A 13,990-nucleotide genomic window follows, 5' to 3' on the forward strand; every position below is an offset into this window, starting at 1 on the left:
CAAGAATCTATCTGGAGGATGCGTACCTCTTTTCAAGGCAGAATAATTAACTAAATACCATAAAATAAAACAACACTGAATCAAACCAAATGAGTTAAAATGCTCAGCAGAGTGCTACACACTGATAAAAATACTTTTCCTATTTTCAATTTATAATCACATCCTAAGAAACCAAATTAACTAAAGCATAGCATATAAAACTACAGCATTCTCTTCCTATTACATTTAGCATTGGTCAAGTTATTATTATTTTTTAAATTTATTTATTTTTGGCTGCGTTGGGTCTTCGTTGCTGTGTGTGGGCTTTCTCTAGTTGCGGTGAGCGGCGGCTACTCTTCGTTTAGGTGTGCAGGCTTCTCACTGCAGTGGCTTCTCCTGTTGCAGAGCACAGGCTCTAGGCACGTGGGTTTCAGTAGTTGTGGCGCATGGGCTCAGTAGTTGTGGCTCGCGGGCTTTAGAGTGCAGGCTCAGTAGTTGTGGCACACAGGCTTAGTTGCTCCGCGGCATGTGGGATCTTCCCAGACCAGGGCTCAAACCCATGACCCCTGCATTGGCAGTAGGATTCTTAACCACTGCGCCACCAGGGAAGTCCTGGTCAAGTTTTTATTAAAGCAGTTTTGGCTTCACAGAACAAGAATAAGGTAACAAAAGACCAAGAAAAGATTTCTATTTATTTAATCAAGGAATCACTTGTTATATTTCTCAACTCTGTCCAAACAAGTTCAACAGTTGAGAATCCATAAAGTACCCACCCTTCCTATTCATAACTAAGGTTCAGGATGAGGAAAAAAAAATTTAGAGCAAAACAAAAGGATCAAAGTTAAAAAAAGAGAGAGAGAAATTTTTTTAATTTAACTCAAGAGGAGAGGTATAATGTACTAAGATGAAAAAAAAATTTTAAGTTGTTATATTTTAGATCTTCATGAAAACAAGTTTGATGGAGAGGGGAATATCACAGATTAGATGTATATTACAGATAAAATGACCTCCTTCATTAGGTATTGATAGTATGAATTCCCAAATAACTTCTTGAAATAGAACACAGATATTTTCTTTCTTCAAAATTCTATAGTAAATTTAATACTTATATCTAATTAAGGACACAAGATTCTCCATAGACATATATATAATTAGCCATTATATTTTCTGCCAAATTAAATTTTATTTTCTATGCAGCTGCACACATCTATTATCTATCCACTATGCATCATACCATGCATTAGTATTTCTAACACCTTTCCTTCTGCTCCCAAGCACTTTCCACACCTCTGTACTCTAATGTAAAGAAGTCAATCTGATTCAAGCATCAGCATGCTTATACAGCCATGAATCTAGTTCAGATACCTACCCTGTTCCGATGAGCATTGATTGATGCGTAACGAACTGTCCCTCGAAAGCCTGCCACAGCTCGAGGCTACAAAACCAAGCAAAGAATAGTAACTGAGCTTTAAATAGCATAAGATTCAGCACACTTAAGCCCATGAAGTAGAAGGGAGAAACGTGTATTACTGTGAAGAAAACACTACTTAAATTTCTAACACTTTTAATAATTGTGAAATTATAAAAATTAGAGAGAATATCTCTAAATCGTATGTTTAAAACATATTAGTTATCAATGAGTCCCATTTTAGTTATCGATGAATCCCATTTTTTCCTACCATTTTAAAATAAAGTAGGATTTATGACAAATAAACTCTGTATATTAGAAAACATAAAAGCTTTCATGACAAGCATCATAGTATATACATTAATATTCAGGCTCTGGTTACAAATAAGTATATTAAGACCATGCGGTCTAAGTAAAATAAGATGCCAACATCTTTGTGTCTTGGCTATATCATTCAAACTCAATTCAAAGATGGTGGCAACTTGTACCTCTCCCTGCACATGTAATTCACATATTCATAAACTTAAATTATTGGGTACTATTACCCCAAGAGTTCCCTTAATGCCCTTTATAGTCAATCCCCTTGACTCCCAGTTTCTGGCTGGCAACCTCTGATTTCTGTCCTTCCTTAGAACTTAGAATTGTCTAGTGTTTTAGGTTTAACTATTCTAATTACTGTGTAATGGTATCTCACTGTGGTTTTAATTTGCATTTCGCTAATAACTAAAGATGTTCAGAATTTGTTCATGTACTTATTTGCCATCTGTAGTATCTATTCTTTAAAGAAATGCCTATCCAAATCTTTTGCTTATTTTTATAGGTTTGTTTTTTTATTATTGAGTTTTGAGAATTGCTTATAGATTCTGGATATAAAGTCCTCTGTAAGATGTGTGTTTTGCAAATATTTTATTCCAGTCTGTGATTTGACTTTTCATTTGCTTAACAGTGTGTTTTCAAAATGCAGAAGTGTTTACTTTTGATGAATTTTTAATTCTTTTATTTTTGTACCACATGAATGTATTTCCAAAACTTATGTTTAAAAACATCTTTAAAGAAAAAGAAAATAAAAAGTGAGAGTGGTTAGTAACCTAAGAGCATGTTTTATTAAAATAAATACCTAGAAGCCAAAGCAATCTTGAGAAAAAAGAACAAAGCTGAAGGTATCATATTCCCTGACTTAAGACTATACTACAAAGCTACAGTAATCAAAACAGCATGGTACTGGCACAAAAAATAGACACATAGATCAATCGAACAGTATAGAGAGCCCAGAAATAAACCCACACAATTACAGTCAATTAATCTATGACAAAGGAGGCAAGAATATAAATGGAGAAAAGATAGTCTCTTCAATAAGTGGTCTGGGAAAACTGGACAGCTACATGTAAAAGAATGAAATTAGAACATTGTCTCACACCATATATAAAAATAAACTCAATATGGATTAAAGACTTAAATATAAGACCAGAAATCATAAATTACTTAGAAGAAAACATAAGCAGACACTGACATATATCATAGCAATTTCTTAGATCTGTCAGGCAAAGGAAACAAAAGCAAAAGTAAACAAATTGGACCTAATTAAACTTAAAAGCTTTTGCACAGCAAAGGAAACCACTGAAGAAATGAAAAGACAACCTACTGAATGGGAGAAAATATTCACAGATGATATGACCAATAGAGGTTAATATCCAAAATATATAAACAGCTCATTCAACTCAGTATCAAAAAAAAACCCCGATTAAAAAATAGGCAGAAAACCTGAATAGATATTTTTCCAGAGAAGACATATAGATGGCCAAGAAGCACATGAAAAGACACTCAACACTGCTAATCATCAGGGAAATCCAAATCAAAACCACACCTGTTAGAATGGCTATCATCAAAAAGAACACATATAATAAATGTTGGTGAGGACAGGGAAGAAAGGGAACCCTCATACACTGTTAGTGGGAATGTAAATTGATGCAGCCACTATGAAAAATAGTCTGGAGATTCCAAAAAAAACTAAAAATACCTCATAGACAATATGATCTAGAAATTCCACTCCTGGGTATATATCCAAAGAAAATGAAAACACTAATTCAAAAAGATACATGCACCTCAATGTTCATAGCAGCATTATTTACAATAGCCAAGATATAGAAGCACTCTAAGTGTCCATCAACTTATGAACAGATAAGGAAGATGTCACACACACACACACACACACACACACACACACACACACACACACACTGGAATATTACTCAGCCTTAAAAAGAATAAAATTTTACCACTTGCAACAACATGATGAACCTGAAGGGTATTATGCTTAGTGAAATAAATCATATAGAGAACGACAAATACTGTATGTTATCACTTATATGTGGAATCTAAAAAAATGAAACAAACAAATGAATATAAAAAACTGAAACAGGGGGCTTCCCTGGTGGCACAGTGGTTGAGAGTCCACCTGCCGATGCAGGGGACACGGGTTCGTGCCCCAGTCCAGGAAGATCCTACATGCTGTGGAGCGGCTAGGCCCGTGAGCCATGGCCTCTGAGCTTGCGCGTCTGGAACCTGTGCTCCGCGACGGGAGAGGCCACAACAGTGAGAGGCCCGCGTACCGCAAAAAAAAAAAAAAAAAACTGAAACAGACTTACAGACAAAGAGAATAAACTGTGGTTACCACTGGGGAGAAAAATGGGGAGGGGGTAAGACAGGGGTAGGTGATTAAGAGATACAAATTACTATATATAAAATAAATAAGCTAAAAGGAAGTATCATATAGTGCAGGGAATAGAGCCAATATTTTATAATAACTATGTAATAAAGAACTATGTAATAAAACCCTCAATGGAAATAAGAAAATAGATGAAATTCTGGAATGGTAACATTTAAAATTTTTTCTTAAGTAGGACACTATAGCCCTAGGCACTGGAAGTTTCAGCTGAATGGTTAAGAAGGAAGCAGCAAGAGAAAACATGGCATTCCAAGAGCTTAGACACAAAGGGCCAATGTAAGATGCCAGCTCAAGGGCTAAAGAAACTGAGGCATCCTCTAAACCGGGAGGGAAAACATGAACATGCAGATTCAAATCACTAAGTAAAGAGAAGTTCAACTCCAAAACTGTATGGACCAAAGTACTGCAAATATATATACAGAGACACACGCTACTCCTTTTTTTTTTTTTTCTTTTTTTTGCAGTACGCAGGCCTCTCACTGTTGTGGCCTCTCCCATTGCGGAGCACAGGCTCCGGACGCGCAGGCTCAGCGGCCATGGCTCACGGGCCCAGCTGCTCCGCAGCATGTGGGATTTTCCCAGACCTGGGCACGAACCCGTGTCCCCTGCATTGGCAGGCGGACTCTCAACCACTGCGCCACCAGGGAAGCCCACAAGCCCTTTTTATCTCACATCCCTATTTGATACAACTAATAACATCTTAAAGGTTATAGACAGTAGAGGCTCTCCCACGTGCCACAACTACTGACGCCTCCACGCCTAGAGCCCGTGCTCCGCAACAAGAGAAACCACCACAATGAGAAGCCCGCGCACCGCAACAAAGAGTAGCCCCCACTCACCGCAACTAGAGAAAGCCCGCACGCAACAACAAAGACCCAACACAGCCAAAAATAAGTTAATAAATAAATTCATAAAAAACGAACAAAAAACAGTAGAGGCTCTCAAAACCAACCACATAAACAACTTGCTAGTATCGCTAGTGTAACAGATAGGATCCATCATTCCCTTTGTAATGCATTCTGACTGACAATCCTATATCATAAGTTTGGAAAAATAAATACACATTTATGTTTTGAGGGAGTTTCTCTGTGGTGATGGAATAGTTTTATATCCTGATTGGGCTGTTGGTTATATGAATCTACATGTATGATAAAATTTCATATACCCACCCCTCCCCTGAAAGGAAAAGTGTATGTAAAAAATAGTGAAATCTGACTCAGGTTTGTACTTGAGTTAATAATAGTATACCAATAACAGTTTCTTAGTTTTGACAACGTATTATGATTATGTAAGATGTCATCATCGGGGGAAGCTAGGTGAAGGGTACATGATAACTGTACTATTTTACAACAGCTCCCTGAATCTGCTCCATACTCCAAAACAAGTACCCTCGGGCCTATAGAAGAAAGAAGAAAGCAAAGTAAGGGACTGGTTAATGCAAAATATAGAATGTAGGTTATGGCTGCAATGGCCACTATAATAGCAACTTAAAACTAAATGAAATTTAAAATTCAGTTCCTCACTTGCTCTGGCCACAATTCAAGTGCTCAATAGCCACATGTAGCCAGTGGCTACCATATAAGACAGTACACATACAGACACTTCCATCTTCGCGGTAAGCTCCATTGAAGGAGCTCGAAGAAGGAAAACGGATGTGATCAGGAAGTGATCGACCCACAGAACACTTCTAAGGTGGTAATGAAGTATTTCTTAACCTAGATGGAGGCCATGGATGTTTTGACATTCTTCCTTAAAATTTTTATATATGTTTTTTACACTCTTCTAGAATACATATAGCAAGGCAAAAAAAAAAAAAGGAAATATTGGTTTTTGCAGATAACATGATGGCATACCTAGAGAATCCAAGCAACTCAATTCAAGTTTCTTAAAAGCAATAAATAAACAAAATTGTACTATATAAAAGAAATCTACCCAAGCAACTTTTGATTTTATATTAGTGGAACAATATAAGAAAATGATTTCAATCATAATTATGATCCAAAAAGTAAGAAAGTAATTTTACTTGAGATTTAAGAGTTTTAAAGAAAATTATGAAATCCTACTGGCATAAAAACTCTAAAAGGAACTAGCTATTAACACATAAATAAAGGGAAAGTTAACTCCTTACACAGCCTGGGCTACATTCGACCACAATGATATTCCCTCTTTCTTCCATAGTGCTAACCTGACCCCAACCCCGGTTAAACTCAATTCATAGACGAAACTGTACCTGTAAACAAGCAGTTAAAAGTATATGGAGAAAAAGGATTGTACTGACAATCTTACCTTAAATTACCATCATACTCAAATGAGCTTTCAGCACAGCCCAGCAATCTATTATATTTTCCCAGTCAGTTTGCTCTCTCCCCTTCCATGATAACTATTTCACACGTGCTCTTCTCTCCTCAACCTCCAACACCATTTTGCACTCTCAGCAAAAGGCCTTGTCTCTTTCTTCACTGAGAAAATAAAAGCCATGAGAGAACTTCAACTTCCACCACCAAATCTAAATGCCTACCTGTATCTGTGTCCATTTATTCTACCTTTTCTCAGTTACAGTGGAAGAAGTGTTCTTGCTCTAATAATGGGCTACCCTCACCATTGTGCCAGGATTCCTTCCCCTAACAGCTTGCAAGAACTTGGCTCCTATGATTGTTCCTGCTCTGTCCTACATCATCAATTTTTTTCATGTCTCCTGGAGCACTACTAATATTAGAACACGAGCATGCTACAATAGCTGACGTTAAAAAAAAATAAACTAGGGAAGGAGGAAAGGATTTTACTTTCCTTACAACTACTTCCTTGTTTTACTTATATTCCCTTTCTCCACATCCTCTCCCCAACACTTTCTTTAACCTACTCCAATTAAGTTTTCATTGCTCTACAGAACCACTTTTATAAAAGTCACCAGTCACTTCCACCTTGCCAAATCCAGATGATCAGTTCTCAGTTCTCCTACCTTCCTTGACCTATCAGTAGCATCAGTAGCACCCCATATATTTGAAGCATTTTCTTCCCTTGGCTCTCAAGATACCACACTCTCCTGATTTTCCTCCTACCTCACTGGCCAATCCTCCTCCCCACTGTTCTTTGCTAATTCATAGTTCTTTTCTATCCATTATAGAGTTGCTAAAGTGTCTCAACGGCTCAGACTCAGACCTCTCCTCTTTTCTAGCTATACCTTTTCCCTAGCTGATCTAACCTAGTTCCATTTTTTTAAATTACCATTTATTTTTAAACACTGGGAGCAAATGATTCTTAAATTTATATTATCTCCATCCCTGATAATCTCCTTTGAGCTACAGATTACTATATCAAGTCAACTTCTTATTATTTCCATCTAGAATCTAAGAGGCATTTTAAACTTAACTTTTAGAAAATAGAACTTCCGGGGACTTCCCTGGCGGTGCAGTGGTTAAGAATCCACCTGTCATTGCAGGGGACACGAGTTCGATCCCTGGTCTGGAAGGATCCCACATGCTGCAGAGCAACTAAGGCCATGCGCCACAACTACTGAGCCTGCACTCTAGGGCCCTCGAGCCACAACTACTGAAGCCCACGTGCCTAGAGCCTGTGCTCCGCCACAAGAAAAGCCACCGCAATGAGAAGCCCGTGTACCGCAACGAAGTGTGGCCTGCGCTTACCGCAATTAGAGAAAGCCCGTGCGCAGCAATGAAGACCCAATGCAGCCAAAAATTTTAAAAATTAAAAAAAAAAAACCTGAGCTTTAAAAAAAAAAGAGAACTTCCGTTTTTCCCTCATAAAACTTCCGTTTTCCCACACTTCAGCCTTCATCTCTATCATGGTTTCAGGACAAAAACTTAGAAGTCATTCTTGACTCTTCTTTTCCCTTCACATTTCAGTATCAAATCCAGAAGGAAGTCCTGTTAAATACGTCTTTAAAACATATCCTAAATATAAGCATTTTCCACATGTTCATTGTACCACCCTAATGCCCTAAGTCCCAGCCACCAGCAATGACCACTGGACCATGGCATTAGCCTTTTAACTTGTCTTTCTGATTCTACTCTTGCTCTCAATAGTCTCTTCTTCACAGAGTGATAAAAAAAAAAAAAAAAGTCCTAAGAATTGAAAAACTGCTGTTCAGAATAGAAGTGGGATTCCAGAAATATATTCAAATCCAATACACTACATAGAAACTAATTTCTTTACCTGCCCAAATACCAATTAATACAAGAACATTGATAGAACTGAAGATAGTCTTCCACAATTTCAAGGCACTTAAATTCTCATGTGGCTAAGTTTTAAATATAACCTACTTCTGTATATAACTCTATAGTTAGCTTATTGACAGAGCATGTAACATATTATGCAACAACCCTGCTTCCTATCACACTTAGAATAAAATCCATCTCTTGGCAAAATCATTCACATTCTGGGGCCTACCAACCTCCTAAACTCGTCTCTCTCCACTTACCCACCACACTATGCTATACCATGCTACAGCCACAGTGGCCTCCCCACTTTTCCTTGAATAAACCAAACTTACTCTGCCTCAGTCTCTGCACTTGCTGCTCCCTTTGCCTGGAGCACTCTCTTTCCAGAAAATCACACAGCCTGTTCTCATACTTCATTCAACTCTCAACTAAATACCTCCTTAGAGAAGTCTTTTCTAACTAATACCTCTAAAATAGTCTCCTAGCCTCACTGCCCATCACTCTCTATGTCAATACCCTGCTTTCTGCTGTTATTTTTTTTGTAGAATTTATCACAATCTAAAATTATGTATTTATTTGTATATTATCTGTCTTCACCACTAAAATATAACCTCCATAAGAACCTCATTTTGGTCTGCTGTTCACTGCTGCAGTCCCAGCACCTAGACCCATGCCTCACACATAATCTGTGCTCATTTAATAAGGGTTTTATAAGTGAATAAATAATAACCTCATAATATTCTAAAAACTAAAAAAAAAAAGATACTTGGAATAGAAATGAGACTCCAGAAATATATTCAAGTCTAATAAGCTGCACTGGACCCAAATTCATCACCTGCCTTGCTATCTATTAATGCAAAACCTTCACTGGAACCAAAAAGATTGTCTTATAATTTCTAGGTGCTTAAATTTTCATGTGCCTATATTTTAAATATAATTTACATTTATTGTATACAGTCTGTTATTATATAGTTATTAGCTCATTCAAAACCAGTGTTTCAACTTCTGTGCAACTAATCTGCTAGAAATGAAAATCACAGTCAGTACCAAGTTGAAACAAAAAGTATAAAAGTAGACATTATAACACAACCATTGTATCAACTATACTTCAATTAAAAAATAAATTTAAAAAAAAAGTAGACATTAAAGAACTGTAGGGGGAGATCAACTGCCAGTATGACAATATGAGGAGCTCTAACGACCTGCTCCCCAGTAAAACTGGTAAAAACATTTTAAAAAAATAACCATAGCCTCTGGAAATGGTCCTTCAAGCAAACAACAAATGATGAAACAGCTATTTCATATTCATGAAAAGTCAGTAAGAAAAGCTAGAGTCTATGGTATTTGAACCAAAACCGCTCCCCCTCCTTTCTCTCTTCCAGATCAGCAGGGGTGGCTCCACTCCAGGATGCTGCAGCCGAGAACACAGGGCTCCTTCCTTCCCCAGTTCCGAGCCAGAGGGCTTTCTTCGTGTAGGAGCAGGACTTCAGCATTTCTCATCTTCTCCCAGCTGCCTGTTGCTGACGAGGCTGTCATGGGCAAGCGTGGTACAGAGGTGGAAGCCCCTTTCTTGCACCCAGCTTCCACTAATGGAATGAAGGCTCTACCTTGGGCATGATGTGCTGAAAATACTGGGGCCCCAAAAGCCCTTCACCTGGCTCATGAAGCAGTGGTTCCATGCCAGGAGAGTCAAGCCAAGAGACCTCAGGCTACTGTCCCGATCTCAACCAGAGGGCCCTGCTCCCAAGAGAGGATGTCACTCAGAGAGAAGTCTGCCATAGTCCTCACCCCCAACTCCAGAGCCCTCGGTCAGAGATTTTGTCTGCAGACAGAAGAATGCCGTAAAAAAGTTTATCTCCCAATCTCTTCCCAAAGGAACTTATTTCATTTGCAACAGTGAAGTTAATTAAACTTAAGACCCTCTCATTAATAGTGGAGGTTATAGTACAGAGAATTGGGAGGATTTGTGGATCTGAGGATACAGCCTAGACCACAGGCTGGCCAGGTGAGAACCAGGGGAATAAGACAGGTGGGGGAGCCCGTCTGGGGTCAGAACAAACATCAAACTATAACCTCAGAAGGGAATTCCCTGCCAGTCCAGTGGTTAGGACTCTGCGGTCTCACTGCTGAGGGCCCAGGTTCAATTCCTGGTCAGGGAACTAACCCTGCAGCAGCGGCCAAAAAACCCCCAAACTATTCCATTTTAGGAGCCACAATTTGATTGGATTAGTCTGTCAAGGAATGTACGTCTTGGGGCACTGTTTTAAGCAACACAGCAATCAGCCAGCAATCAGCAGGTTTAATAACTGGATGTGGTCAGAAAAAGTGTGGAGGAGAGCCCTACCAGTACCACTGTCATTCCAGGGTGACGATGGGCAGACCTAAAGCTGCACCTCCCTGAGGGGCAACAAGAGAGACTTAACAGGGCTTCCCTGGTGGCGCAGTGATTGAGAGTCTGCCTGCCAATGCGGGGGATGTGGGTTCGAGGCCTGGTCTGGGAGGATCCCACGTGCCGCGGAGCAACTGGGCCCGTGAGCCACAGCTACTGAGCCTGTGCGTCTGGAGCCTGTGCTCCGCAACAAGAGAGGCCGCGACAGTGAGAGGCCCGTGCACTGCGATGAAGAGTGGCCCCTGCTCGCCGCAACTAGAGAAAGCCCTCGCACAGAAATGAAGACCCAACACAGCCAAATAAATAAATAAATTTATTTTAAAAAAAAAGAGAGAGAGACTTAACACTATGTGCTGGGATGGGGGGGGGAAGGATAAAATAATCTAGTCAGTCACTAAACATATAAATAAGCAAATAACACTAACAAGCCCTGGAAGGGAGGACCAGTACCCAGAATTGCTATAATATATTATCTAAAATGTCCAGTTTCCAACAACAAAAAAATATAAGACATGCAAAGAAACAGGAAAGTGTGACCCATACATGTAAAAAAAAAAAGTAGGCAACAGAAACTGACTATAAGAATGACTACATTCTTCTCCTGTTGGATATAACAGAAGATTTCAAAGTAGGCATTATAAATATGTTCAAAGAAATAAAGGAAAGCTTTCCCTTACTTAAAGAAGTAAGGAAAGTGTAATTACAATGCCATATCAAATAGAGAATATCACTAAAGAGAAATTTTTAAAAAGAACCAAATGGAAATTCTGGGTATGAAAAATACGGTAACTGAAATAGAAGTACAGGATGTACAGAGACTCAGACTGCAAAAAAGACCCTTGATGCTAAAGTGGTAATGTGTGCTCTTATAAGACCACTCTAAATCTGCGTCTAATGTACATGTTTTTAAAAGCCACAACTCTCAATAATAAAATTAATTAACACCACCTATAAAGTAATCATAAAATCTATATGATACTTCTTGGATGACATCCATTCTGATACACAATTAGCATTTCTTTAAAAAGCGTGACACTATAAATAATAAGTTAATTCTCAAATATTTAATAATAACATGAAAAATCTTACTGGTCTGACGTCACCACAGGAATTGGTAAATTGTCGAGCCAAGCCAAAATCAAGCATGTAACATTTCCTACATGTACTAGGAAAGCGACCCATGGCAAAGTTTGACTAGAAAAATAAAGAAGGAAAATATACATATTATTATTATACTTAGCCCTTATACCTTATCCTTCCTCTATTTTAATTCTTCTATTTAAACTCTATATAATACACATGTCCCAAATATACTATTCTAGTCAATGATGTTTACTGGATATTAATACATAATTTTGCTGTGGGTTCTATTAATGCCTAGAATCAGGTGAACTTTGAGCAACAAAAAATTTATGTGACTAGAAATTTACATAAAACACAACACTGACTTAACTGGAGTCAGTACTCTAAGTTCCTTGAAATTCTAGTCTAAGTCACTACTTACTTTTTAAAATGGGAGGAACGAGGAGTGAGCAAAATAGAATACATAGTTCAGAAATTGAAATGAATTTCCTATAAGCATCATGAACCTGAATTTCACTACATGTAAAAATTAAAATACAATTCAAGGACACATTTCAAAACAGACTTAAGGAAAATACACTCTGCATTCTTCCCTTAATAAAAATAAATGTAACATTAAATGACCACAAACTTGCAAAGGTAGGTATATAAGGGAATTTTTCTTTTTAAAGTCAAAAGTCAAATTGTTATAGAATTGTTAGCTTTTATTTTAAAATACTGTTTTATTTTAAAATACTGTTCTACTTAGGGAGCTTTCTAATCAAAATGGAAACTCTTCAATCACCATGGTTCTCAAAAAATGACGTTTAACTTGACATAAAAATAAAAGCAGGAGAAATCTATGTTACATTAAGTCTGACTCAACTATGTTAATTTTAGTTGGCATTTTCATGTAAACTGTTTAATTTTAGAAATCATGTAGCAACAGATGGAAATAATTTTCAACTGCAACAACCAACATATGATAAATTTATAGTAAATACAGCATATCAGAAATGGGTTATTTCTCCTTGTAATACAAAAACCAAGAAAGAGAAAATAAAGACATATTTCACAGTTACAGAAATGACAATTTCTAAGAAAAGACAGAACAGAAAAAAATACTATATATTGGCACTGTAGCACTCAGGAGAAAAATCAAGCTCCTTCATAATTGATGGTTTCTTATAAGTATAATTTGTCACTTGAGAAATAGTTCAGGGCTTCCCTGGTGGTGCAGTGGTTGAGAGCCCGCCTGCCGATGCGGGGGACACGGGTTCGTGCCCCGGTCCGGGAGGATCCCACATGCCGCGGAGCGGCTGGGCCCGTGAGCCATGGCCACTGAGCGTGCGCGTCCAGAGCCTGTGCTCCGCAACGGGAGAGGCCACAACAGTGAGAGGCCCGTGTACCGCACCAAAAAAAAAAAAAAAAAAAAGCAAGGAAGAGGAATAGAGTGTTGAAAGGTTCTAATTTAAAAAAAAAAGAAATAGTTCAAAGAACACAATGCCAACATCTGAAAGCAACATATGTACATATTTTTAACCAATATCAGGAAAAAGAAATCCAAAGAATAACTATTAATTTAGGTGTAAGGCTAAGTAACTGACAATGTTAACACATACAATAATAATAGTGAAGCATTAATAATTTTTAATTTGGCTGCTGAGCAACATTTTCATTGTATGAGAAAAGCTCTTTATTATAAGTTATAGTTTGTAATTATCAGTTTTTTAATTAAAAGGCAAGTTACATGTACTTTAAGTTTACATCTTTGCCACAGAAATTAAAATACTACCTTGTATTTAATATAGAAAGCTACATTTGTAATTTACTGTGTCCCATCATAAGATTAAGAGTACCAAGCAAACTCATTCTGTGATCTGGAGGAAAAGGCTCCCTACCGGTTTGATGTCTCGGTGCAAGAATCCCACAGAATGGATGCTCTCAATAGACTCCAGAATCTGTCTACCCAACCGAAGAGTAGTGCTAATGGTGAATGTGCCCCGGGACTGGCTACGGCGTAGATCCGCCAGATTCCGACCCTGTGGAAACCAAATAAACACTTTCAAGTACTGTACTAAATGTATAAGGGAAGAGTAGAGAATTGCTCATTTACCATTAAAAAATGTTTTGACTGAAATAGCAAGGATTTTACCTGAATCATGAGCCTCTCACTCAAGAGAAGAGATTCTCTTAAGATAACGCATGAACATTTCGGAGAAATTTAAGAATAACCAAAGTTTTTTTAA

The 13,990-nt window shown here is 37.9% G+C and overlaps 1 protein-coding gene across 7 annotated transcripts in view; it reads right to left on the reverse strand.

Moving 5' to 3' along the window:
* Positions 1 to 13,990, reverse strand: part of TTBK2 (tau tubulin kinase 2) — a 143,788-nt gene that overhangs the window by 56,768 nt on the left and 73,030 nt on the right. For 6 of the 7 annotated variants that reach the window (XM_079915109.1, XM_079915110.1, XM_079915108.1 and 3 more), the window contains 3 exons: positions 13,643 to 13,783; positions 11,769 to 11,873; positions 1,349 to 1,414 (listed from right to left, as the gene is read on the reverse strand). In XM_079915109.1, the coding sequence (XP_079771235.1) occupies positions 1,349 to 1,414; positions 11,769 to 11,873; positions 13,643 to 13,783 (312 nt within the window). Of the gene's footprint in view, positions 1 to 1,348; positions 1,415 to 6,398; positions 6,513 to 11,768; positions 11,874 to 13,642; positions 13,784 to 13,990 lie in introns of those variants that run through there. The other variant, XM_079915113.1, reaches the window with a different exon arrangement.

Source organism: Stenella coeruleoalba, assembly GCF_951394435.1.
Source record: "Stenella coeruleoalba genome assembly, chromosome: 2".
Taxonomy (NCBI): Eukaryota; Metazoa; Chordata; class Mammalia; order Artiodactyla; family Delphinidae; genus Stenella; species Stenella coeruleoalba.